This window comes from Hemitrygon akajei, chromosome 5 (genome assembly GCF_048418815.1).
Source record: "Hemitrygon akajei chromosome 5, sHemAka1.3, whole genome shotgun sequence".
NCBI classification, from domain to species: domain Eukaryota; kingdom Metazoa; phylum Chordata; class Chondrichthyes; order Myliobatiformes; family Dasyatidae; genus Hemitrygon; species Hemitrygon akajei.
This window is the reverse complement of record NC_133128.1, coordinates 40,922,737-40,947,101: the sequence shown is the minus strand read 5'-3', so window position 1 is coordinate 40,947,101 and position 24,365 is coordinate 40,922,737. Positions and strand designations below refer to the sequence as shown.

Genomic DNA, 24,365 nt, shown 5'->3' with positions numbered 1-24,365 from the left:
CTATTACCTTCTATTTCACCCCCCTTCCCCACCCCACGGTTTCATCTATTACCTTCTATTTCACCTCCCTTCCCCACCCCCCGGTTTCACCTATTACCTTGTATTCCCCCCCTCCCCACCTCCCAGTTTCACCTATTACCTTGTATTTCACCCCCTCCCCACCCCCCAGTTTCACCTATTACCTTGTATTTCACCCTAGAATAACATGTCTCCCATTGGTTAGTTCCCCGTTATCTGTAGTTAACCCAAACATCGCAGCTACAGAGAACCCATTACCTCAGCAGTTAACAGTACAGAGAAGCCATTTTGTAAGCCTTAAACAATTGCATCATTCAAAACTTCAAGATTATTCATTCCAGCATTTTTTCTAAAATATTTAATTGAAAATCTCATGTTTTCTCTTTCAAATCAATTTGAAGTAGTCTCCCAGCACATCCTTTTCCAATATTAAGTGAAGGCACATCTTGGTAAGGTCAGCACTTTGTTCTGAATTACACCATTCACAATTTCCATCCGTCTGCAAATAAGCAACCAGAATGTTAGAACGTTATATACAAGGTGTGTATTATGCAGTGGTTTAATTTGGAAAAATGGATCAGAAGCTGAAAATACCTTATAAATTTACTATTACCTAAATCAAAATGTACAAACTATCAAAAAACTCAATGTCGCTAACTGCACTTTAAATTTATATTCAAGCATCAAAGACTCATAGATACAAAGTGGGATAAAGGCAAACTAAATCCATTTTAGGGATAAAACTACAAAAGTTTTAAGATTTCAAATTTAGTTGGAAACAATGTATACTAGACATTTATAATCAATGACTTAGCTTAAAGTATTCCAAAGGCAGCCAATTTATATAAACTTCGAATACACACAGAACGGGCGTAGAATTCAACTACTGTTAACTTTACAGCTGCCATTAACTTTTAAAAGTGGAAATTAAAAATTAAAACATTCAATTATTTCAACAGCACCTCTGCAGATGGCACACAAGTAGCAGCAAATCCTACACATCCAATCCCCTTCGAGCACAACTATGTTTTTGGGCTGATTTGTTGTATTGATTAAAACTTAAATGCACATGTTACAATTTATCACTAAGTTTCAGCTACTTTACAAATGAAAAAGCATGTCTGTATATTCACAAATAAGACAAAATCTGCAGCTGCTGGACATCCAAGCAACACACACAAAATGCTGGAGGAACTCAGCAGGCCAGGTAGCATCTATGGAAAAGAGTAGTTCATGTTTCGGGCCAAGATCCTTCATCATGAAGGGTCTCGGCCTGAAATGCCGACTGTTAAATCTTTTCCATAGATGCTGCCTGACCTGCTGAGTTCCTCCAGCATTTTATGTCTGTATTTTACCAGGGCATTTGATGCTACTGTAGGTTTCAGAAACCAGCACATATGAAGCATGGTGTTTAGATACCTTGTTAGCTGTAGGGAATAAGGGTATACATCATCTTTATTACAAGATTTTCTCTTGAATGCCTCATATCCAGTGCTGTCAAATACAAATAGATGAGGCAAAAACAATCAGCTGAAGGAGAATTTTCAGCGATTTGGTCTTGACCCAAACTGGCTATTCCTTTCCCTCCACAGAATGTGCTTGACCTGAATATTGTTCTTGCCCCAGATCCCAACAGCCTGTCCAGGAGTTGGAGGACTGTGTACGGAGGTGGGAAGTAGGTTAGGGGCTTGTTCTGTTGCTTTGCTATGTTCGGTGTTGTTCTGCTGAGCATAACGGGCATACTATGGTGACTTAGGTGTGTTGGTTGATGCAAATCAATCATTTCACTATATGTTTTGATGTACATGTGATAAATAAACCTGAATCCAAAGTGGCACAAGCTCACAGAGGCATTTAAGTGGACACTGACGAATTGATTCAAAGGCCCTTTTATTGCACTGTATAGTCCTACATCTCTGTCACCTGACTGAGCACAGCTCAAAAAATACTCCAGAAAATCGACATTACTAGCAGCTTACGTGTCTGAATCTATGGCAGCATCTATGGAAAGAATACTGTCAACATTTTGGGCCGAGACCCTTCAGCAGGACCCTGCCGAAGGGTCTTGGCCTGAAGCATTGACTGTATTCTTTCCATAGATGCTGCCTGGCCTGCTGAAATCCCCCAGTATTTGGATTTCCAGCATCTGCTGATATTCTCTTGTTTGTGATGGCATCTTCTTACTACTGAAATGATCAGCAGCTAGATAGGAATGTGACCACCTGAAAGGTTTAGTCACACACTAGATTTCCATAATTTCATTTTCTCAGGTTAAAATCCAGGACATTTAGAATAACAGCAGATCATGGTAAGAGTGCAGCATTGTCTTCACAGCTATTAAATGCTGGCCTTGCCAGCAACACTCACATTGCATGGGTAAACTTAAATTACATCATTCTTTAAAGATAGCATAAGCACTCCAAACTAAAGTCCAGAATTTAATTCTTTTAAAACTACATTTTCATTCGCCAGATTCTACTTGTAAAGTCCTTTATAATGTTCGAGCAATAAGGAATTTGAGGATATTTTTTCCCACAAAATGTAGATAAGGATGAATAGTTTACATACCTTTAAGGAGGAAGCCAGATAGAAAAAGTTATGCTGCTGGAGCCCGTGGAGCGTGGGAGAATGAGAGGAAACCTGACTGAGGTATGCAAAATCATGAAGGGTATGGATAGGGTAAATGCAAAAAGGCTTTTTTCACCGAGGTTGGGTGAGACTAGAAATAGAGGTAATGGATTAAGGGTGATAGGTGAGTATCTAAGGGAACTTCTTCACTCAGGGGGTGGTGAGTGTGTGAAACGAGCTGCCAGCGGAAGTGGTGGATCCAGATTCCATTTAAACATTTAAGAGAAATTTGGCTATGGAGGGCTACGGACCAGATGCAGATCAATGGGATGAGGCAGAATAATAGCTCGGCATGGACCAAAAGATCTGTTCCTGTGCTGTGTGACAGGCAAAACTGGGAGGACGCTCACATGGACCATGAATTCCAAACTGGGATGACAAACCTCTTTCCATACTGGAACTACCAAGTAATCACATGTTAATAACTGGCAGACTTAAGTTGAACTAGTATCAACTCCCTTAAGATCAACCGGGAGAGATGAATAACAGATGGCTTTGTTTTTTGGGAAATTTGGGCAGCTGTTCATTGACTGCGTACCAAAGCAGGAACCTATCAATGGTGATAAAAAGTAGAAATTCTTTACCAGTCAAATCCCTTCCATATCCTGGTTTGACACTGTAGTAGTCCACTGGTGTTACAGTTTTTATTCCACCAAAATAATCCAGGACCCAAATGTTGGTGATATTCAGCTTGGCGAAATACCATCCGTGACTAGATGGCCAGTTGGGCATTGCTGGATGACGCCTGAAGAGAGCCTCCTTGGCAATTTTCACTTCTGCCCTTTTCACCTGAATAATGAATATATATAAAATTACAGGGAATTTACATTACATGTTTTACATACAAAAAAGGTTAGATGTATCAGTATTATACAGTAAAGGCAATTACAGAGACATGAGAGAGGAGTTGGCCAGAATTGATTGGAAAAGAAAACGGCAGGGATGACAGCAGAACAGCAACGGCCAGAATTTCTGGAAGTAATTCGGAAGGCACAGTGCATTACATTAATTTACAGGGAATGGTTGAACAAGTTAGGTCTTTATTCTTTGGAGCGTAGAAGGTTGAGGGGGGGACTTGATAGAGGGGGATAGATAGAGTTGACGTGGATAGGCTTTTTCCATTGAGAGTAGGGGAGATTCAAACAGGACATGAGTTGAGAGTTAGGGAGCAAAAGTTTAAGGGTAATACGAGGGGGAATTTCTTTACTCAGAGAGTGGTAGCTGTGTGGAACGAGCTTCCAGTAGAAGTGGTAGAGGCAGCTTCGATATTGTCATTTAAAGTAAAATTGGATAGGTATATGGACAGGAAAGGAATGGAGGGTTATGGGCTGAGTGCGGGCCAGTGGGACTAGGTGAGAGTAAGCATTCAGCACGGACTAGAAGGGCCGAGATGGCCTGTTTCCGTGCTGTAATTGTTATATGGTTAAAATATTTGTAGTCCTGGTGTACCCAGAAGGAAACTGGAGCTGCCACTTAAGTTTACTCTGTGTTGAAGGGTGCCTCAGAACAAAGCCCACATAAAATTGTCTAAATGTGTGGATGTGGGACAATTGAACCCCATCATCCTATTTCAATATATTTGGAATCAATAAACATGATTGAAGATACTGCAAATTTACTACGTGTGTGAACTCAGAATAATTTCCTTTAAAGCTTTTCTGTAGTGCACTTATAAGGCAATTGAAAAGTCTCAGTAATGCAAAAATAAACAATAATTAAATAAAATTATGACAAATTAACTTATAGCATTGAACACCATCACTTTTCCCTTCAGGGTAATGTGGAATGCAGAATCAGTTTTTGGTAATTAAATGATGTTTTTTCTTTCTGTGTCACATGACAATGAGAAAAAGAAATCACTGGGAACTTGGACCAATACCTCACTTTTTCCAATCAGTTTAAACTCATTTGCAAATGACCAGGAATAGAAAATTCGCCAGTTAAAAGGAAAATAGGATGGATGATGCAAAAGTCGGAGTGTTATGTTACAGCATACCGTCACAATTGTTCCACAGAGGATCACACGACAACAAAGTGGACTTTGAGCATCGTATTTGTTTTTTCTACAGTAGTCAGTTTCTGCCAAGGTCACGGTCAGGGAGACTTCCGGATCATTCTAAAATAAAAGTGGGAAACATTAAGCATAAACAGGAATTAAAATATTGAATTATCCACAGTAATTTTGCATTCTACAATAGGATCAATAAGGCACGTAGCTCAAGTCCCCCATCACTACTGAGCACATGCACTATCCAGAGAAAACGAGATCTCCCTATTGTCTCCAGTTCTGACGAAGTGACTTGAGTAGCTGAAGTCAGATGTATCAGTATTGAGAAGCTAAGGTTAGATGTATCAGTATTATACAGTAGAGTAAAGGCAATTACAGAAGGGTGAGAGAGGAATTGGCCAGAATTGATTGGAAAAGAACACTGGCAGGGATGACAGCAGAGCAGCAATGGCTGGAATTTCTGGAAGCAATTCAGAAGGCCCAGGATATATACATCCCAAAGAGGAAGAAGTATGGAAACATGACACAACTGTGGCAAACAAGAGAAGTCAAAGAGAGAGCATACAATACAGCAAAAATTAGTGGGAAGTTAAGAGGATTGGGAAGCTTTTAAAAGCCAACAGAAGGTAATTTAAAAAGTCATTAAGAAGGCAAAGATGGAATACGAAAGTAAGCTAGCCAATAATATTAAAGAGGATACCAAAAGTTTCTTCTTATACATAAAATGTAAAAGAGGCGAGAGTGAATATTGGACCATTGGGAAACGATGCTGGAGAGGTAGTAATGAGGGACAATGATATAGCGGATGAACTGAAGAAGTATTTTGCATCAGTCTTCAATGTGGAAGACACTAGCAGTATGGTGGAAGCTCCAGGTGTCAGGGGATATGAAGTGTGTGAGGTTCCCATAACTATAGAGAAGGTTCTCGGGAAACTGACAGGTCTGAAGAGAGGTAAGTCACCTGGACCAGACGGTGTACACCCCAGGGTTCTGAAAGAGGTGGCTGAAGAGACTGTGGAGGCATTAGTAATGTTCTTTCAATAATCACTAGTGCAAGGGGTTTACATGGGGCAGAATTTATTAATTGCATCTGGGAAAGTTTCTTAAGTCACTATGTGGATGGTCCAAGGAGGAGGGGGGGCCTGGACCTGATGACAGGTAATGAGCTCAGCCAGGGGTCTGACCTTTCAGCGGGTGAACAGTGACCGCAACTCCCTAACTTTCAGGATAGCTTATAGATAAGGATAGGTATAGTTCTTATAGGAGAGTTTGAAACTGGAGTAGGGAAAATTAGAAGTGCATTAGGCAGGAACTAAGAGTTAGTTGGGAACATCTTTTCTCTGGAAAGTCCACATTAGACATGCGGAGTGTGTTTAAAGATCAATTGCACAGAGTACAGGAAAGATAAGTTCCCTTTAGAACAGGAGTAGGCGAAGGTATTTTGACCGGCCCGTGAGCAAATATTAGGATACTATGCTTATCCAGCCCGCGAGCGATTTTTCCTTATTCTGAGTGTTTCACGCGACCACACTGATGGACATGCATGGCATCTTGTTACACTGGCCCCAGGTTCCGTTTTGTTCCAAACCAAACACTGGTGCAGTATATATGAATGACGGGAAGGCAGACTACCTTATTAATATGTATTAGATACTCTCCGTGCACATGCTGGTTTTCAGATGGGATCGTTCAAATTTGTAAACAGAAACAGTGTCACTGTGTTTTAACAAGAAATCCACGCTAAATATCCAGATATTTACAATACTTGTTAAATAACTCGCGTTTCGAAATAAAATTGAGGGAAAAAATTCCAATGGCAATGAATGCAAAACGCAGGAAGGTAGACACTGAGTGCTGAAATTTCCAAGACACTTGGACACTAGATTACTTCTTCATCGAGCAAGCTGGGAAACCAGTTAGTCTCATTGGCCTAGAAAATGTTGCTGTGAAGAAGGTGGCAAATATCAGGCGACATTACGAGACCCACCATAGTGGAAATTTTAACAAGTTTACTGGGCAAGCAAGGAAAGATGAAGTTGAGCGAATGAAGGCTAGTTTCAGAAAACAAAAGTTATTTTTTGCCAAGAAAAGCAGTGAAAATGAAGCAAGTACCAGTGGCAGCTATGAAGTCTCAAAACGTATTGCAGAAAAGATTAAGCCTTTTACAGATGGAGAGTTTGTCAAAGAATGTTTACTGGCAGTGGTGGATATTGTTTGTCCTGAAGAAATCTTTATTTGCATCTATCAGCCTGTCAGCAAGAACGATCACACGGCAAGTTGAAGAAATGTCAGCAGATATTAAAAGTTGTTTAAGGGATGCCTGCAACGAATTGCAATTTTTTTTCGGTTGCGCTTGAGAACACAGACTTGAGAGACACTGCTCAACTTGCAGTGTTTGTGCAAAAGAGTTTATTCAACTAATTCCTATGAAGGACATGGTTACTGCAGCAGACATTTTTGAAGCTTTGTTGAAAATGATGTCAGAAATGAAACTTAATGTGTCGAAGCTAATTGGCATCACAAATGATGGGGTGCCAGCAATGGTGGGACAGAAGAAGGCATCATGGCATTGTTGCAAGGACAAATGGAAAACCTTGGTATCGCACAGAAACTGGTTAAAATTCATTGCATTGTCCATCAAGAGGCATTATGTGCCCAGTCTTTGAAATTAAAGGATGTTATGGACATTGTTGTGAAGGCAGTGAATCTGATCCTATCTCGTGGACTGAATCTTCGCCAGTTTCAGCAGTTTTTGTTGGATACAGAGGATGAATATGGGGACCTGGCATATTTCTGCAATATCCACTGGCTTAGCCGAGGGTCATTACATGAAGAAGTGGCAATATTCCTAGTAAGCAAAAATGAGGGTGATTCACGTTTTCATAATCCTAATTGGCTTACAACCTTGGCATTTCTTTGGACATTGTATCTCATTTAAATAACTTGAATTTACAACTTCAAGGGAAAAAAATCAGCTGATACATGAGATGTATGGTCATATTGTGGCCTTTGAAAGAAAGCTGCAATTGTGGGAGTAACAACTTCATAAAAGGAAATTGTGCACATTTTCCCACTTTTCATCTCGTTTTGCTGATTTTCATTTGCATGCAACTGAGTTCAAGCTGTTTGCTACTCCATTTGATGTGGAAGTGGACACTGCATCAGAAATTTTTCAAATGGAATTGATTGAGATGCAGTGTGACGACATATTGAGATCGAAATTTCATTCTGAAGATGTGTCAGTGCTTGACTTCTATAGCAAATATACTTATCCAAGTGGGAAGCATCCTAACTTAGTGGACCATGCAAAAAAGATGGCATCATTGTTTGACAGCACTTATCTGTGTGAGTGATTATTTTCAAAAATGAAGCACACCATTTGAGAACAAGATTGACTGATGCCCATCCGGATAATGTCTTGCTCTTGGCATCAACAAGTCTGAGACCCAATATTGAGAAGCTTTCAAGCAGCAAAGACAATCAAGTTTCACATTGACTTATCAACTGTTTGCATTAAAATTTTCTTTTCTATTATACTTAATTTATCACCATTCAATCCATCATGTTCATATGTTTTATGTTTAAAAATTCTTTGTGACCTTTCAATAGGTTCAAAAGATGCCTTGACTGAAATAAATTGCAACTAAACTGAGTTCTTTGATTACTAATTGGCATCCTTGGTTAAGCACAAATGATTTTCTAGCATGCACTATTCATTAATTTGAGGCAAAACGTAACTAGATGTATTTAAGTGGATAATTCCTACATTTCAAGTTTTTTATGGTATTTATCTGGCCCACTGTCCGCTCATTAATACGCAATCCAGCCCATGGAGGCTAAAAGGTTGCCGACCCCTGCTTTAGGAGGAAGGATGGGAATGGAAAGGCAAGAGAACCTTGGATGTCCAGAGAGGTGATGAAATTAGTCAAGAAGAAAAACTAAAAGTATGTAAAGCTCCAGAGGTTATGATCAAACAAAGCACATGAGGAGCATAAAGAAACCAGAAAAGAACTAAAGAAGGGAATTGAGAAAGCCAGGAGGGGGCCATTGAAAAATCCTTGTCAAGTAGGATTGAGGTAAATCCCAAGACATTCTATACATACATCAAGGGCATGAGGATAACTAAGGGAGAGGGTGGGACCACTCAAAGATGGGGGGAGGGGGCGAGGAACATTTGCTTGGAGGTGGAGAATGTGAGTGAGGTACTTGATAAGTACTTTGCTTCAGTATTTACCAAGGAAAAAAGATATGGATGACCAGGTGATCAGTGCTGAGTTTATAAATATGTTAAGGAGTTTAGAGATCAAGGAGGGCCTCAATGAGAATTAAGGTGGACAAGTCCCCAGAACCTGGTGGGATTTACCCCAGGTTATTGAAGGAGGCAAGAGAGGAGATTGCTGGGACCTTGACCAGTATCTTTGTGTCCTCCCTAGCCACAGGCAAAGTCCTGGAGGGCTGGCAAGTGGCTAATGTTGTACCCCTATTTAAAAAGGGAACAAGGGAAAATCCTGGGAACTGTAGAACGGTGAGTCTCACGTCAGTTGTAGGGAAATTGCCGGGGAAAATTCTTAGGGATAGGATATATGAGCATTTGGAAACCCATGGCCTAATTAGGGAGAAACAGCATGGCTTTGTGCAGAGGAGGTCACGTCTTACCCACTTGACAAAGTGACGAGAGAGATTGACGAGGGTAGGGCAGTGGATGTTGTCTATATGGATTTAAATAAGCTGTTTGACAAAGTCCCTCATGGGAGACTCATCCAGATCCAGGGTGTGCAGCGAATTGGCTATTTGGATCCAGAAATGGTTGTGCATAGAAGACAGAGGGTAGGGGTGGAAGGGACGCATTCGAGCTGGAGGCCTGTAATTAGTGGTGTTCAGCAGGGTTCTGTGCCATTTGTGATGTACAGAGATAACATGGATGATAACATAGATGGGTGGGTTAATAAGTTTGCGGATGATACCAAGATTGGAGTTGTGGATAGTGTAGAACAGTGGCAAAGAATACAGTGTGATAGAGATCAGTTACAGATATGGGCTGAGAAATGGCAGATGGAGGTTAATCCAGATAAAGGTGAACTAGGGCAAATGCAAGGAGGATAATATCCTTAACAGTGTTACTGAGCAGAGAGAGCTTGAGATCCATGTTCATTGCTCCTTGAAAGTGGCTACCCAGGTCAATGAGGTGGGCAAGAAGGCTTTTGGAATGCTTGCTTTTATTAGTCAAGGCACTGAGCTTAAAAGTTGAGAGGTTAGGTTGCAAATTTATAAAACTCTGGTTAGCCATATCTGGAGTATTACATACAGTTCTGGTCACACCACTATAGGAAGGATGTTGAGGCTTTGGAGAGGGTGCAGAAGAGGTTTACCAGGATGCTGTCTGGTTTAGAGGCCATGTGCTATCATGAGAGGCTGGATAAACGTGTTATTTTCTCTGGAGTGCTGGAGACTGAGGGGAGATCTGATAGAGGGTTATAAGAGGCATAGATAGAATAGATGGACTCAATGCCTTTTATTCCTGCTTTGATAAGGGAGAACTATGACACACCAACATTAGCTCCAACTTCTCTGGATGACCTTGTAACTTTAGTCTCTGGAGCCAAATATTGAGCATTAATCAAGTGGATAAATTCACAAAAGGCATCTTGTTCAGATGGGGTACCTGGCTGAATACTAAAGATCTATGTGGGCCAACTGGCTGGACTATTTATAGACACCCTCTCAAGCAACATGTACAAAATGCTGGATGAACTCAGCAGATATAGGAGTGGAATTAGGCCATTTTGCCCATGGAGTCTGCTCTGCCATTTCATCATGGCTGATCCAATTTTCCTCTCAGCCCCAATCTCCTGCCTTCTCCCCATATCCCTTCATGCCCTGACCGAACAACTATCTATCAACCTCTGGCTTAAATATACATAAAGACTTGACTTCCACAACTGCAAAGAATTCCATAGATTCACCACTCTCTGGCTAAATAAATTCTTCCTCATCTCTATTCTGAGGCTGTGTCCTCTGGTCTTAGACTCTCCCACCATGGAAAATATCCTTTCCACATCCACACTATCAAGGCCTTTAACCACTCAATAGGTTTCAATGAAGTCACCCCTCATTCTTCTGAATTCTAGTGAATATAGGCCCAGAGCCATCAAATGTTCTTCATATGACAAGCCAGTTGATCCTGGAATCATTTATGTGAACCTCCTTTGAACCCTCTCCAGTTTTAGGACATCCTTTCTATGATATGGGGCCCAAACCTCCTCACAATACTTCAAGTGAGGCCTCAGTAGCATTTTATAAAGTTTCAACATTACATACTTGTTTTTATATTCTAACCCCCTTGAAATAAATAACATCACATTTGCCTTCTTCACTACAGACTCAAACTAAAAGTTAACCTTTAGGGAATCCTGCACAAGGACTCCCAATTCCCTTTGCATTAGTTTTTTGTATTTTCTCTCCCTTTAGAAAATAGTCAGCTCTTTCATTTCTTCTTCCAAAGTGCATGACCATACACTTCCCAACACTGTATTCCATCTGCCATTTCCTTGCCTAATCTCCTAATCTGTCTGGCCTTCTGTAGCCTCTCTACTTTCTCAAACCTACCTGCCTCTCCATCTATTATAATATGGTCTGCAAATTTTGCAACAAAGTCATCAATTCTATCATCCAAATCATTGACATATAACGTAAAAAGACTCGGTCCCAACACAGACCCGTGAAACACTACTAGTCTCTGTCAGCCTGTCAGAAAAGGCTCCCTTCTTTACCTCCTGCCAATCAGCCACTGCTTTACCCATGTTAGGATCTTTCCTGTAATACCATGGGCTTGTAGCTTGTTAGTTAGCCTCACATGTGGCACCTTGTCAAAGGCCTTCTGAAATCCAAGTACGCAACATCATCCTTTGTCTCTCCGGCTTCTTATTTTTCCAAAGAATTCCAGCAGATTTCACAGGCAAGGTTTTCCCTTCAGGACACCATGCTGACTACAGCCTATTTAATCATGTCACAGAAAGACAATTCTGAATGTTATCCTGACCCGTGGAAAAGGGGCAGGATCCTCTGTATTGCCTTTCCAGCATCATATTTAGTGGAGGGCAGTCAGACTGCGAATTATTGGACGGGGGTGTGAGGGGTGGGGGGAATCTGAGACTCCGGAGTGACATTCAGCCTGATGTTGAGAAGCTGATATCACTGCACCAAGCCCATCCATCTGGTGAAAGGGCAATGAAGTAGTGAATATTAGTACTTCTAACGTGCATGCTAACATTGTTGATGAAAATTGTTCTTATGGTAATTTTTTAAATAATCTTATTTGTAGCTTTAAATAGATTTGAATGTTGTTTTGCAATTATTTGAACTTGCAGTTCCTATTTTATTTCACTGTTCTTCATTGTTTTTATGTAATAGCCTGAAACGGAGGTTACACTGGGGATTGTGCTCTGGGTGTCAATGGGGTGGTAACCCAACAAAGTCTGGGAACCATTGATTTATATCCTAGGAATTTTCTGAGAGTTATCCAAAAACAAATCTGGAATGGAAGCGATGAAATTTAATCGCTTTGAAGTTTATAAACTCTGCTTAAAGACAGCAATCCTTACCACATAATTCAGTTACGACCTTTCAGCTACATTTGGGTTAATTTAGTAAAACTTAACAGTATGGGGCAATTATCAAATTAAAAACTATATGAAGAAACGTGGCTCACCCTGACTCAGCAAAACTTTGAGAATCACTGTTTAGTCTTTAAACTTATGACAACATTCATATCAGTGTGATACATGCATTCTGGTTATCTGGGGAAACTCAAATACTACAGATGTTGGAATCTACTGTATAGCAAGAAAAGCAAACTGCTAGAGAAACTCAAGTGCATCAGGCAGCAATTGTGGCTGAAAATAGTTGACATTTCAGATTGTGACCAGTTAACACCCAAAATGCCAAATAAACATTTCATTTGGACCAGCTAAAATCTTCTATAGATGCCTCCCGACCTGCCAGGTTCTTCCAGCGTCCATTTTTTGTTGGTGATGATAAACTATGGTAGCAGAGCTTTAGTAAGTTTTAAAATCCTAAACATTTGAAAAAAAATTTGTTTATTATTGTCACATGTGCAGAGGTACAGTATAGTGAAAAATTTGTCTTATGTACCTTCCTGATAGATCGGTTCATTACACAGTGCATTTGGGTAGTACAAGGTTACAGTTGCAGCTAAAGAGAAATTGCAGTGTGGGTACACAACAAAGCATAAGGTCAACTGTGAGGTCACGAGTCTACCTTATCATATCACAGGACTGTTCAGTCGTCCTATAGCAGCAGGAGAGAGCCTGGTGATATGTGCCTTCAGATCTTCTGCTTGATGGGAGAGGGAATGTCTGGTTTGGGTGCAGTCTTTGATAATGCTGGCTGTTTTACCCAGACAGTGAGAAGTATGGACAGAAGGATTCCATGAGCTGCTAAACTCAGTTTCTTGCTGACTCGGGATTGCAATTGCCATACCAAGCTGCGATACATCTAGAGAGCGGGTTTTCTACGGTACCTCAACTAAAAGTTTGTGAAATTAAAGGAAGTATGCCAAATTTCTTGTAGAAACACTGATGAGCTTTCCTAGCTGTGGTGTTTATATGGCTGGACCATGACAGACTATTTGTGATGTTCTCTCCTCGGAACATAAAGCTCTCAACCCTTTCAACCTCACACCCTCGATACAGACAGCCTTCTTCCTGAAGTCAACAATGAGCCTTTTTGCTTTGCTGACGCTGAAGGAAAGGTTGTTGTCAGGACACCATGTCACTAGGCTCTCTACCCCTTTCCTGTACTCCAACTCACTACAGTGGTACATGGAGTTCGAGCACACTCAGTTGTGAGAGTACAGGGAGCAGAGTAGTGGGCTGAGAATGCAGCCTTGTGGGACCCCAGCGTCGAGGAAGATTATGATAGAGATATTGCTGTCCTGCTCAAGTGTCTATCCTACCAACACCAAATCAAACACACCTTGATGAAAATTCAAAACTGAATCACCACACTTTATTCAATCTTGTCAGACGAGGGTCCACCAGTTAAGTTCATGTATCTTTGAAAGCAAGAAGCATTTAATCTAATTCCCTCTTTCTCATCAAATTGGAGCTTTCAATATCCTGAATCTCAAATTTATCATACATACAATATTTTCTTCACTTTTTCCTCTTTCCATCAAGCCTAAGTTACTAAAACTTGCAAAGTTCAGGAGAAGGGAGTTCAGCAAGATAAAAGATCATGATAGCAAACAACATATCTCAGTCCATCAGTAACACTGACATTGGGAGGGTTGCACAATAGTTAGTACTGCTGCCTCACAGCTCCCGGGACGCATGATCAATCCTGCCCCGTCTGGAATTTGAACAGACTCCATTTTACCATGTGGGTCTCTGCAGGGTGCCCAAATTTGCTTCCGAAGACTGGCCACTGTAAATTACCTTATTGTAGGTTAGTTACGGATTCTGAAACCCACCTGGGTCGTCGGGGCACCGTACAGATGCGTGCTGTACCAGCTGCCTGCATCTCGCACGCTTGTGGGTGAGTGCATAGGTTGTGTCAAAGCTCTCTACAGGAGTCTCAAGATGGCGCTCATGGAGTAAACCGCATCTAGGCTTTGCTCCAAACCTTTTACGTTTTTTTTAACCTACAAACACCCCTTAAACTTATTTTAAAGGGGTCTAAACATATAGAATTTTTCTTCTTAAACTATTTGAATTATTCTCAACTTGCTGAAATGTCTAAAGCAAAAGAACCGAAACAGACGAAAGAACCGTTAACTTTAGAAGTAGTTGTGAAGTTTATAGAAGCTAAATTTGAAGATCTGGAGAGAAAATTACTTGGAAGATTTACACAGTATGACGAATGTTTGAAATCACTCGAAGAAAAGTTCCTGACCCTTTCACGGGAATCAAAAGAACAACAAGCAAGCATTTTGGTTCTTGAAGAAGCCGCTCGTAAGAAGGATCGTATAATCGAAAAAATACAAGAAGAGCAAACTTCGACGATCCAACAGATGGATCGTTATAAAGTTAAAATTACTGATTTGGAAAATCGTTCTCGAAGACAAAATCTTCGGTTAATTGGGATCCCGGAAAAATTTGAAAGCGGTGATCTGACTGTTTTCTTCTCTAAATTTCTAGTGGATGTCCTGGGCGCAGAGATCCTGGATAACCCCCCGATAATCGATCGGGCTCATCGGGTGTCCAGATTTCAGGCAGATTCAAGTCTGAAACCACGGCACGTAATTCTTAGAATCCATTATCCTCATATCAAAGAACGTCTGATTCGTGCGGCTCGTAAAAAAGGTATGATAACCTATCAAAACTTCAATTTTCGCATTCTGGAGGACTATAGCCTGGAGGTATTACGGGCTAGGCTGGCTTTTAGATCGGTTATGTCGAATTTTCACCAGAAAGGCTACAAGCAAGCGTTGCTGTTTCCAGCACACCTGAGAGTCACCCTTCAAGATGGATCTTTTCGGCTGTTTAAATCGCCAGCGGATGCTCAAGGTTTCCTGGAACAATGACATTTGATCGGGCTGACCAATGTAATTTAGCCTATAGATTTGGATCTGTTATAGATTGACGTTTGGGGTTTTTTTTTGATACGGTTCACATGTATTTCTTAAATACGGTTAAAGCTCTCTTTTTTTTACTGGGCTTACTCTGATTTTATATCTTTTTATATTATTAATCTATTAGCGTTGAAAATGACCTATTAGGGTTATTTTTTTCTTTTTTGTTTTTCTTTTTTTTAAAATCGATATACGCTCTTTTTTTTATACTTTTAACATTTGAATATTAAGATTGGGAAAAAATAAAATGGCGTTTCTTCTTCCCGACAGACTCCAGTGTTTGCAGCGTCATAACTGTTTTGATGTGTTTGAAAGTTTTAAACTTTCATTTATTGTTTTATTTTTTTTAACCCTTTTGTTTATATACATATATAACATTAATTTTATATTTTAACTTTTGCTTTATCAACCCTTTTTTATAATGTGGGTTGTTTGTATTTTTTTAACTTTGTTACATTTGAGTTGCCGTCTTGAGACAAGGGGGTAATTTTAGTATTAGATCGCTCGCTTGCCTCTGTTTGGCTTTTTTCCTGGGGTTTTGAGGGTGGTGGGAGGGGGATTTTTCTTTTTTTTTCTTTTTTTTGCTTGCTTTTTGCTTAGTTTTATTTCATGGGCTTATATGAAACTACAAAAATGGCTGCAGTGCTGTGACTTCCGGTTTCCCTTTGAACTTACTTCCCTCTTCCGGGTTCATGAGTTCACTTTTCTTTCAAACCTATATGTTAACTGTAATATATATTGTCAATATGGATAAGACTATTAACTTTGTTTCTTGGAATACTAATGGTTTAAATCATCCGATCAAACGGAAAAAAGTATTCAAAGTATTCCATAGAATGAATGCTAATGTTATTTTTGTACAAGAGACTCATGTAAGGAAGGTGGATAGTCAGCGGTTGTTTGGGTTTTGGAAGGGCCAACAGTATCACTCAAATTCGCAAGCCAAAGTGAGAAGTGTTTCTATTTTTATAGACTCATCAACTGCTTTTATACATCATGAAACAATTTCAGATCCACAAGGTAGATTTTTGCTTATTACTGGTTTACTTTTTAATCAAAAAGTTGTTTTAGTTAATGTTTATGCTCCAAATACTGACTGTCCTGAATTTTTAAATGCTTATTTACATCCTTTCCTAATCTGAATCAATATAGATTGATAATGGGCGGGGATTTTAATTGTTGTCTAAACCCTTTGATGGATAGATCCATGCCCACTCAAACTTTTCCGAACAAATCGGCTTCTCTTATTAATTCTTTTATGATTGATTCAGCTATTTGTGAAATTTGGCGTTTTCTACACCCTAATGACAAAGAGTTCTCATACTTTTCCCATGTGCATCATAATTACTCAAGAATTGATTACTTTTTCATTGATCAGCATTTACTTATAGATGTTATGGATTGCAAATATGACTCTATTGCTATATCTGATCATGCACCTTTGAAGTTATCTATTAAGGTGACGGATTCATATATTAGTACTAAAGGTTGGAGGTTTAATCCTGTTTTACTGCAGGACTCTGACTTTGTTAACTTTATTAAACAGCAAATTGATTTGTTTTTTTCAATAAATTCTACAGCAGACATCTCTAGTGGAATTTTGTGGGATACTTTTAAGGCATATATTCGTGGACAGATTATTTCATATTCTGCCGGAGTTAGGAAACGAACTAATTCTAAAATATTAACATTAGTTGATAAAATTAAGGCAATTGACAAGATCTACTCATTGACCCCTAGTAAAGAACTTTATAAAGAAAGGGTGGAACTTCAAATGGAGCATAGTTTATTATTAACCTCCTCGATTGAAAGTCAGTTAATTAAATCGAAAGCTAAATTCTATATATATGGAGATAAGTCTGGTAAACTACTAGCTAACCAATTGAAAATTGTTTCGGATAAGCGACAAATTACTAAGATTCGCAAACAAGATGGTACTTTGACGATTGATCATAAAGAGATAAATAAAGCCTTCCAAGATTTTTATAATTCTTTATATCAATCAGAATGTACTAAGAACTCTTCTATAATGAATGAATTCTTAAGGAAATTGAATATTCCAAAAGTAACTGTTGAGGATAGTGTATTTTTGGACACACCTATTACGGAGTCTGAAATAGAAAAGGCTATTTTCTCAATGAACTCGGGTAAAGCTTCAGGTCCAGATGGTTTTTCTGCAGAAATTTTTAAATCCTTTTCTTCTATACTTTCTCCTTGGCTTTGTAAAATTTTTAAAGATGCATTAAGTATAGGTAAACTACCACAATCTTTTTATAAAGCTTCTATTTCCTTAATTCTTAAAAAAGATAAAGACCCCACTGAATGTGCATCCTATCGGCCTATATCTTTGCTGAATACGGATTTTAAGATTTTTAGTAAAATTTTGGCTATTAGATTAGAAAATATATTGCCTCGGATTATTTCTGAGGATCAGACTGGATTTATTAAAAATCGCTATTCATCTTTTAACATTAGAAAATTAATTAATATTGTTTATACCTCTTCATCTAAAATCCCAGAATGTGTCATTTCCTTAGATGCCGAAAAAGCATTTGATAGAGTCGAATGGTCATATTTATTTAATACTTTGCAACATTTTAATTTTAGTTCAAAATTTATATCATGGATTAAATTAATATATCAGAAACCTTTAGCTTCGGTCTTCACTAATAATCAAAGATCCCCTTTTTTTCAGTTATCTCGGGGCACAAGGCAAGGTTGTCCTTTAAGCCCTTTATTATTTGACATTGCTTTGGAACCCTTGGCTATAGCTATTCGTGAATCACCCAATATTTCAGGTATTACCCGTGGGGAGACGATGTATAAGGTATCATTATATGCGGATGATTTGTTATTATATATAGCTGACCCTGAAAGATCTATTCCTGCTATTTCTTCTTTGCTTGCTCAATTTAGTAATTTTTCTGGATATAAATTGAATTTTAATAAGAGTGAACTTTTTCCATTAAATATGCATACTTCAATTTATAATCAGGTACCATATAGAATTGTTACAGACTATTTTACTTATTTAGGTATTAAAATTACTAAAAAACATAAAGATTTATTTAAAACTAATTTTTTGCCTTTAATAGATCAAATTAAGCAACTTGCTAATAGGTGGTCCCCACTATCTTTGTCTTTGGTAGGTAGAATTAATGCCATTAAGATGATGATACTACCTAAATTTCTATATCTATTTCAAGCATTACCAATTTTTATTCCTAAATCTTTTTTTGATATAGTTGATTCTAAAATATCTTCGTATTTGTGGCAGAACAAAAATCCTAGGCTAGGTAAAAAATATTTACAGAAGCCTAAAAAGGAGGGCGGTTTGGCTCTACCAAACTTAAGATTTTACTATTGGGCAGTTAATATATGGTATTTGATATTTTGGACACAAGAATCGACTATAGTTGCTGGCCCACAATGGGTAAATTTGGAATGTAAATCTGTGCAAGATTTCTCATTGATCTCAATCTTAGGATCTTCACTTCCTTTTTCGTTATTCAAAATGAATAAACAGATAACTAATCCTATAGTCAAGTATACATTACGAATCTGGTTTCAATTTCGTAAATTTTTTGGTTTGAATAAGTTTATGCTGTCAAGTCCTATAATATCTAACTACTTTTTCCGACCATCATCTATAGATCAAGCTTTTCTTTTATGGAAAACAAAAGGTATAACATGTTTTCGTGATCTGTTTTTGGATGATAACATTATGTCCTTTGAACAGTTATCTAATAAATATAATTTATCTAAAACCCATTTTTTTTTTAGATATCTACAAGTTAGAAATTTTTTATATAATGAACTAAAGTCTTTTTCGAAAGAATGTCCATTGGACATTACAGAAAGAATTTTAGCTCTTAATCCTTGTCAAAAGGGCTTAGTAGCTATCATTTATAATATGCTTATGAATGTACAACCAGATATATCAGAAAAAATTAAGAAGGAATGGCAGGAAGAATTGCATTGCCCTATATCTATTGAGCAATGGGAAAAATTTTTATTATTGGTAAACTCATCCTCTATCTGTGCTAAACATGCTCTAATACAATTTAAGGTTGTACATAGAGCTCACATGTCTAAAGATAAACTTGCTCGATTTTATTCTTATGTTAATCCAACCTGTGATAGATGTCATTCTGATGTTGCTTCGTTGACCCATATGTTTTGGTCTTGTCCTTGTTTACAAAACTATTGGAAAGATATTTTTAATATTATTTCAAGAGTCTTAAATATTAATCTCCAACCACATCCTTTTACCGCAATTTTTGGTCTACCAATGATAGATAATAAGCGTTTATCCGCTTCATCCCAACGAATGATTGCATTTGTTACACTAATGGCTAGAAGATCTATTTTACTGAATTGGAAAGAAATTAACCCTCCAACTGTATTTCAGTGGTTTTCTCAAACTATTTCTTGTCTGAGTTTAGAAAAAATTAGAAGTGTGGTTTTTGACTCTTCAGTTAAATTTGAGGAAACTTGGAGACCATTTATTCAACATTTTCATGTGAATTAAATGGTCTGATCCTGAACCTTATTGTTACTATCCTGAATTGTGTGGATGGAGGTTGGGAGTCATTGGCACTGCTGTATGTATTTAACATTATGCGATTGCCCATGTTGGTTAGTTTTTTTTTAGTTTTTTTTTTAGTTGTTTTTTTTGGGGGGGGTTTCTTTTTTTCCTTAATTCCTTTACATTATACTATGAGTTTGAGAGACTCTGTGTATTGATTAATACATATTTGATTGTTAATTAATCTATTATGTACTCTCAAATGTTTTGTACTAATATTTTTCTTATGTTTTTCTTAAAAAATTAATAAAAAGATTTGAAAAGAAAGAACAAAGCTCTCTACAGTCCACTCTGTGATGTTGTCTGCCCATATCTTCCTTGGTCTGCCCCTTTTTCCTCTTTCCCTGCACCATTCCCTGGAGAATGATCCTTGAGAGACCACTTGATCTTGTTATGTGGCTATAACATCTCAATTTCCACTTTTTTTAATGTGGACAGTAGATCTTCCTAGTGTCTCACATGCTGGGTGATGGTTCTACGTATTTTATCGTTTGAAATATGGTCTGTGTAGGAGGTGCTGAGATACCTTCTGAAGCATCTCTCTTCTGCTGCCCAGATTTTTTTTTTTGCAGTTCTGCTGTCAAAGTCCATGATTCACATGCATGCAAGATGGAGGACACAATTACAAGCAGGAGTTTCAACTTGACCTCAGAGCGATGTTATTATCTCTCTAGATGGGTTTTAGTTTAACCAGCATTGCTGTTGTTTGGGCTGTCCATTGCAAGGACTTCAGACTTCGAGCCTACTTGGTTGATGATGGTGCCAAGATACTTGAATCATCTGACAGTCACCAGTTCTTGTCCACTGACTGTGATTTTTGTTGTGATTGGCTCTTCGTTGTTTCTCATCAGTTTGGTTTTCTCTGCACTGATCCTCATGCCATATCCATCTTGTAGGTAAGATTTTTTTTTAAAGAGGAAAATTGATGAACTTGTGAGAGAATAAGACAGAAAAGCTCTGCTAGGAATTTGCAGACACAGTGGGCTGAATGACTTTCTTTTACACGAAACTAATATGTAATAGCTCCCAAATGCCATTTCCCCAACACCCCACCACTGAAAAATGTTATTTGTACCAAAGAAATCATCTGCATGATGATCAAATGAATAGAAATTGCGAAAACCTTAAACATATAACAATTGCTGTCTCTAACAGCAAAATGAGGCGACTATTTTCATGATGTATGCCACGATCACTGACAAGAGACCACAGAAAAAAGACACATTTAAAAACCAGATTTCGATTCATATCACATTTGAAGTAAGGCAGCAAACAACTGAAGAGATGATGAGTTAGCCTGAGCAGCGTCAGCATACCAGTCCATGTCCCAAACGCGACGCAACTCCTGCAGTTTCATCTCCAAGTCAGAAGATGATGGGGTCAACTTCAAAGAAAAAACTTGGGTGGACACTCTAGTATCTTACTGAGAGAGTACGAGATTAGCAGCAATGCTGTCCTTCACTTCAGATTAAATCAGAGGCACACATCCCCTTCCAGCAGGTCGGAACAAGAAAATCCTATGATACTAACTAGGAGAAAGAAAATTACCTTCATTATTATAGTCAGAGAATATGGAAATATTTAAAAGACCAGGAGGTTACTCCGCAGAGATAATCTGAGTTAAAGTTTAGTCTGTTTTCTCTCTCCAAAGACAAGTACTTGCCAAGTATGCCCAGCTATTTGTTTTACTTCAGATTTCTAGATCCTGCAGGTTTCTTTTGGTTTGTGTAATCCTTTTGCTCTGCCCAATATACAGTGCTTATATAAAGTATCCAGTCCACCTCTCATTCACCCCTCGGACCTACCCCTCTTTGAGGCAGAACACTCTGTCCTCAGTAAGGGCCTCACCTTGCACCCCTGCGCCTGCACCTCAGTGAGTTCCGTACCCACCACGATACTGAGCTCTTCTTCTGCGGCCTCCGTGCCTACTTCTTTGACAAGGACTCCCCACCCTGCACCAACAACACTTTCACCCATCTTCAACCCTCCTCCTCTTCCTGGACACCCCACCCTGGTGTTCTGCCTGCTCTGGAGATTTTCATTGCAAACTCCTGATGGGCCATCAACCATCTGGACTCTAACACTCCTCTCTCCAATACCAATCTTAGCCCTTCCAAACGCTCTGCTCTCCACTCCCTCCACACTAATCCTAACCTCACCATCAAACCCACACATAAAGGGGGTGCTGTAGTGCCCTGGCGGACTGACCTCTACCTTGCTGAGGCCCAGCGACAACTCTCAGACACCTCCTCTTACTTATCCCTCGAACAGGACCCCATTAAGGGGCACCAGGCCATTGTCTCCCACACCATCACCAACCTTATTAACTCTGGGCATCTCCCATCCACTGCCAGCAATCTCATAGTTCCCACATCCCCCTCCCCCCCATTTCTACCTCCTACCCAAGATCCACAAACCCATTTGTTTAGGTAGACAAGCAACACACACAAAATGCTGGTGGAATGGGGAAGAATAGGGGGAAGTCGGTGTCCAGATGTGCAAAGCTGATAGAGACCTATCCACACAGACTCAAGGCCGTTGTTGTAGTAGGTGCATCTACTAAATACTGACTTGAAGGGAGTGGGTATTTATGTAATCAATTATTTTGTGTTCTATATTTGTAATTTATCTCTCTTTTCAGAGATCTGCTCTCAGTTTGACACAAGAGTCTTTTTCTATTGATCAGTGTGAAAAAAAGCCAAATTAAATCCACTGTTACTCATCTTCCAAGGGAGGTGAATACTTTTTATAGGCACTGTATTTCACAATCAGAAATTAGCATTTTAAAAATCATTGGTCATTATTATTGCATTGTTATATTACAACAACTACAGTTTTTAATGTTTGTATAAATCTATATGTGGGAGAGATAGGTAACAGTCAAGTGCGCAAGCGAAGGCAGGCAGCCCCTCTCTCTCTCTCTCACCTTGATATCCTGTACTGAGATTTCCAGCGGGGTCAGATAGAGGTACGGCACCCCGCTTCCCTTCCCTTGCAGACCGTCACTGATGGAGAAGACGTTGGCGAAAGCCCGTCCGACAACCGGCTTATGTGTGGAGATGGTAGCCATGGCCGCCCAGTCACAACGATTAACCACGTAGCGCGCCATTCGCGCGACGTCCTCGTGAGGGGGGATAGCCCCCACTCGGCTCAGTAATGCCACCAGGAGCAAGAACGCAGCCCGCACCATGGCTCACCCGCCTGTCAAGTGACAGCGGTAGCGGTCGCAACCGCGGAATCACGTGACTCTGCCGGCCGAGTCACATGACCCGATCCGCCCAGTCCGTGTGCGTAACTAGTTCTCAGCGTTTACATTATCGGCTCTCCGCCCACCCCACCCGAATTCAAACAACCCGTGCAGACGGGGTAGAGTTTCCCAGGGGGAGTTCACGCAATTTATCACTGAAGATTGAGGACATGGCCTCTTCTCGTTCCCACCGTCTCGGAGGATGCACACTCAGGAACAGACTCATCCCACCCCCTTCAGATTTCCAGTGTGCACGGTCTGTTAACGCCACCTTGCTGCCCCTCTTTTGCACTGTAAGTCTTGGTGATTTTTCTGTCCACAAAACAACGCATTTCGTGACATGTCGGTGATAATAAACCCGAATCTGCCCATGATGGCGACGTTTTTCTTTAAGTATTTCAGTTTTTCCGTAACAGGTGTCACATCCAACGCTGGACCTTACGCAATATTTTTAAACACCAGCAGCCTATAAAGACAACGGCGTGACTTCTTCTTGCTCTGTAGGCAGTTTTCTGAATAACTTCACTAAGTTACCAAAGATTTCTAGTATATAGTGAGAAACCGAAACAATATCTATAAAAGGCTGTCAGATTAAGAGTTTACTGGGTTTTTTTTTTGCTGTTTTTCCACTGACAGATGAAAGAGTTGATACACTTGGTGAATAATCAACCCGGTTCGGCAGTCTTGGTGGACACTCCTGCAATGGCTCCTGTACAGTGTTGCAATGTTGTCAGGTGTACGATAATCATTTTAATATAATAATTTCAAACCCTTTCATTATACTCATATTGCAGAAAGCCTTTGAAAGAACCTTAATTTTGCCATGATTCTCTCCAACCAATCCCAAAAGTCTATTTCTCTGGCCTGCTGCAAGCGATATTGCTTTTAAAATGTAACTCTTATTCTTGCGATTTATAGGAATCTATTATTACTCAATGGTTATCCTTTCGATCTGAAGTGAAAAACAGAATATTGTAACCATCAGTTTCATATTAACATACACAAGATGCTGGAGGAACTCAGCAGGCCAGGCAGCATCTACGTGAAAAAGAGTAAAAAGTCGAGGTTTCGGGCAGAGACCCATCATCAGGAAGGGGAAAAATCCGGGAAAGAAGATAGGTGGAGGGGAGGAAGACGTACAAGGTGGCAGGTGATAGGCGAAAGCAGGAGAGGGGGCGGGGCGAAGTAAAGAGCAGAGAAGACGATTGGTGAAAGAGATAAAGGGCTGGAGAAGGGGGGATCTGACTGGAGAGGGCAGGGACCATGGAAGGAAGGGAAAGGGGAG

General features: G+C 39.5%; 1 protein-coding gene across 1 annotated transcript; it reads right to left on the bottom strand.

Annotated features, from left to right (window-relative positions):
- Positions 1 to 346: 346 nt before the first annotated feature.
- creg1 (cellular repressor of E1A-stimulated genes 1) lies at positions 347 to 23,077 on the bottom strand. The gene is made up of 4 exons (XM_073045313.1): positions 22,760 to 23,077; positions 4,643 to 4,762; positions 3,231 to 3,435; positions 347 to 517 (listed from the first exon to the last, which is right to left on the bottom strand). The coding sequence occupies exons 1-4, from the start codon at positions 23,021 to 23,023 to the stop codon at positions 501 to 503; spliced, it is 606 nt and encodes a 201-aa protein (XP_072901414.1). The 5' UTR covers positions 23,024 to 23,077; the 3' UTR covers positions 347 to 500.
- Positions 23,078 to 24,365: the final 1,288 nt, after the last annotated feature.

What these genes read in the sequence shown, in the direction of transcription:
- creg1 (XM_073045313.1), bottom strand. Translation starts at nt 23,023, where the DNA reads ATGGTGCGGGCTGCGTTCTTGCTCCTGGTGGCATTACTGAGCCGAGTG. An exon ending in TCTCAGTACAGGATATCAAG is followed by an intron (nt 4,763 to 22,759) that starts GTGAGAGAGAGA and finishes CTTTTATTTTAG; the next exon opens with AATGATCCGGAAGTCTCCCT. An exon ending in TCTGTGGAACAATTGTGACG is followed by an intron (nt 3,436 to 4,642) that starts GTATGCTGTAAC and finishes TTCATTATTCAG; the next exon opens with GTGAAAAGGGCAGAAGTGAA.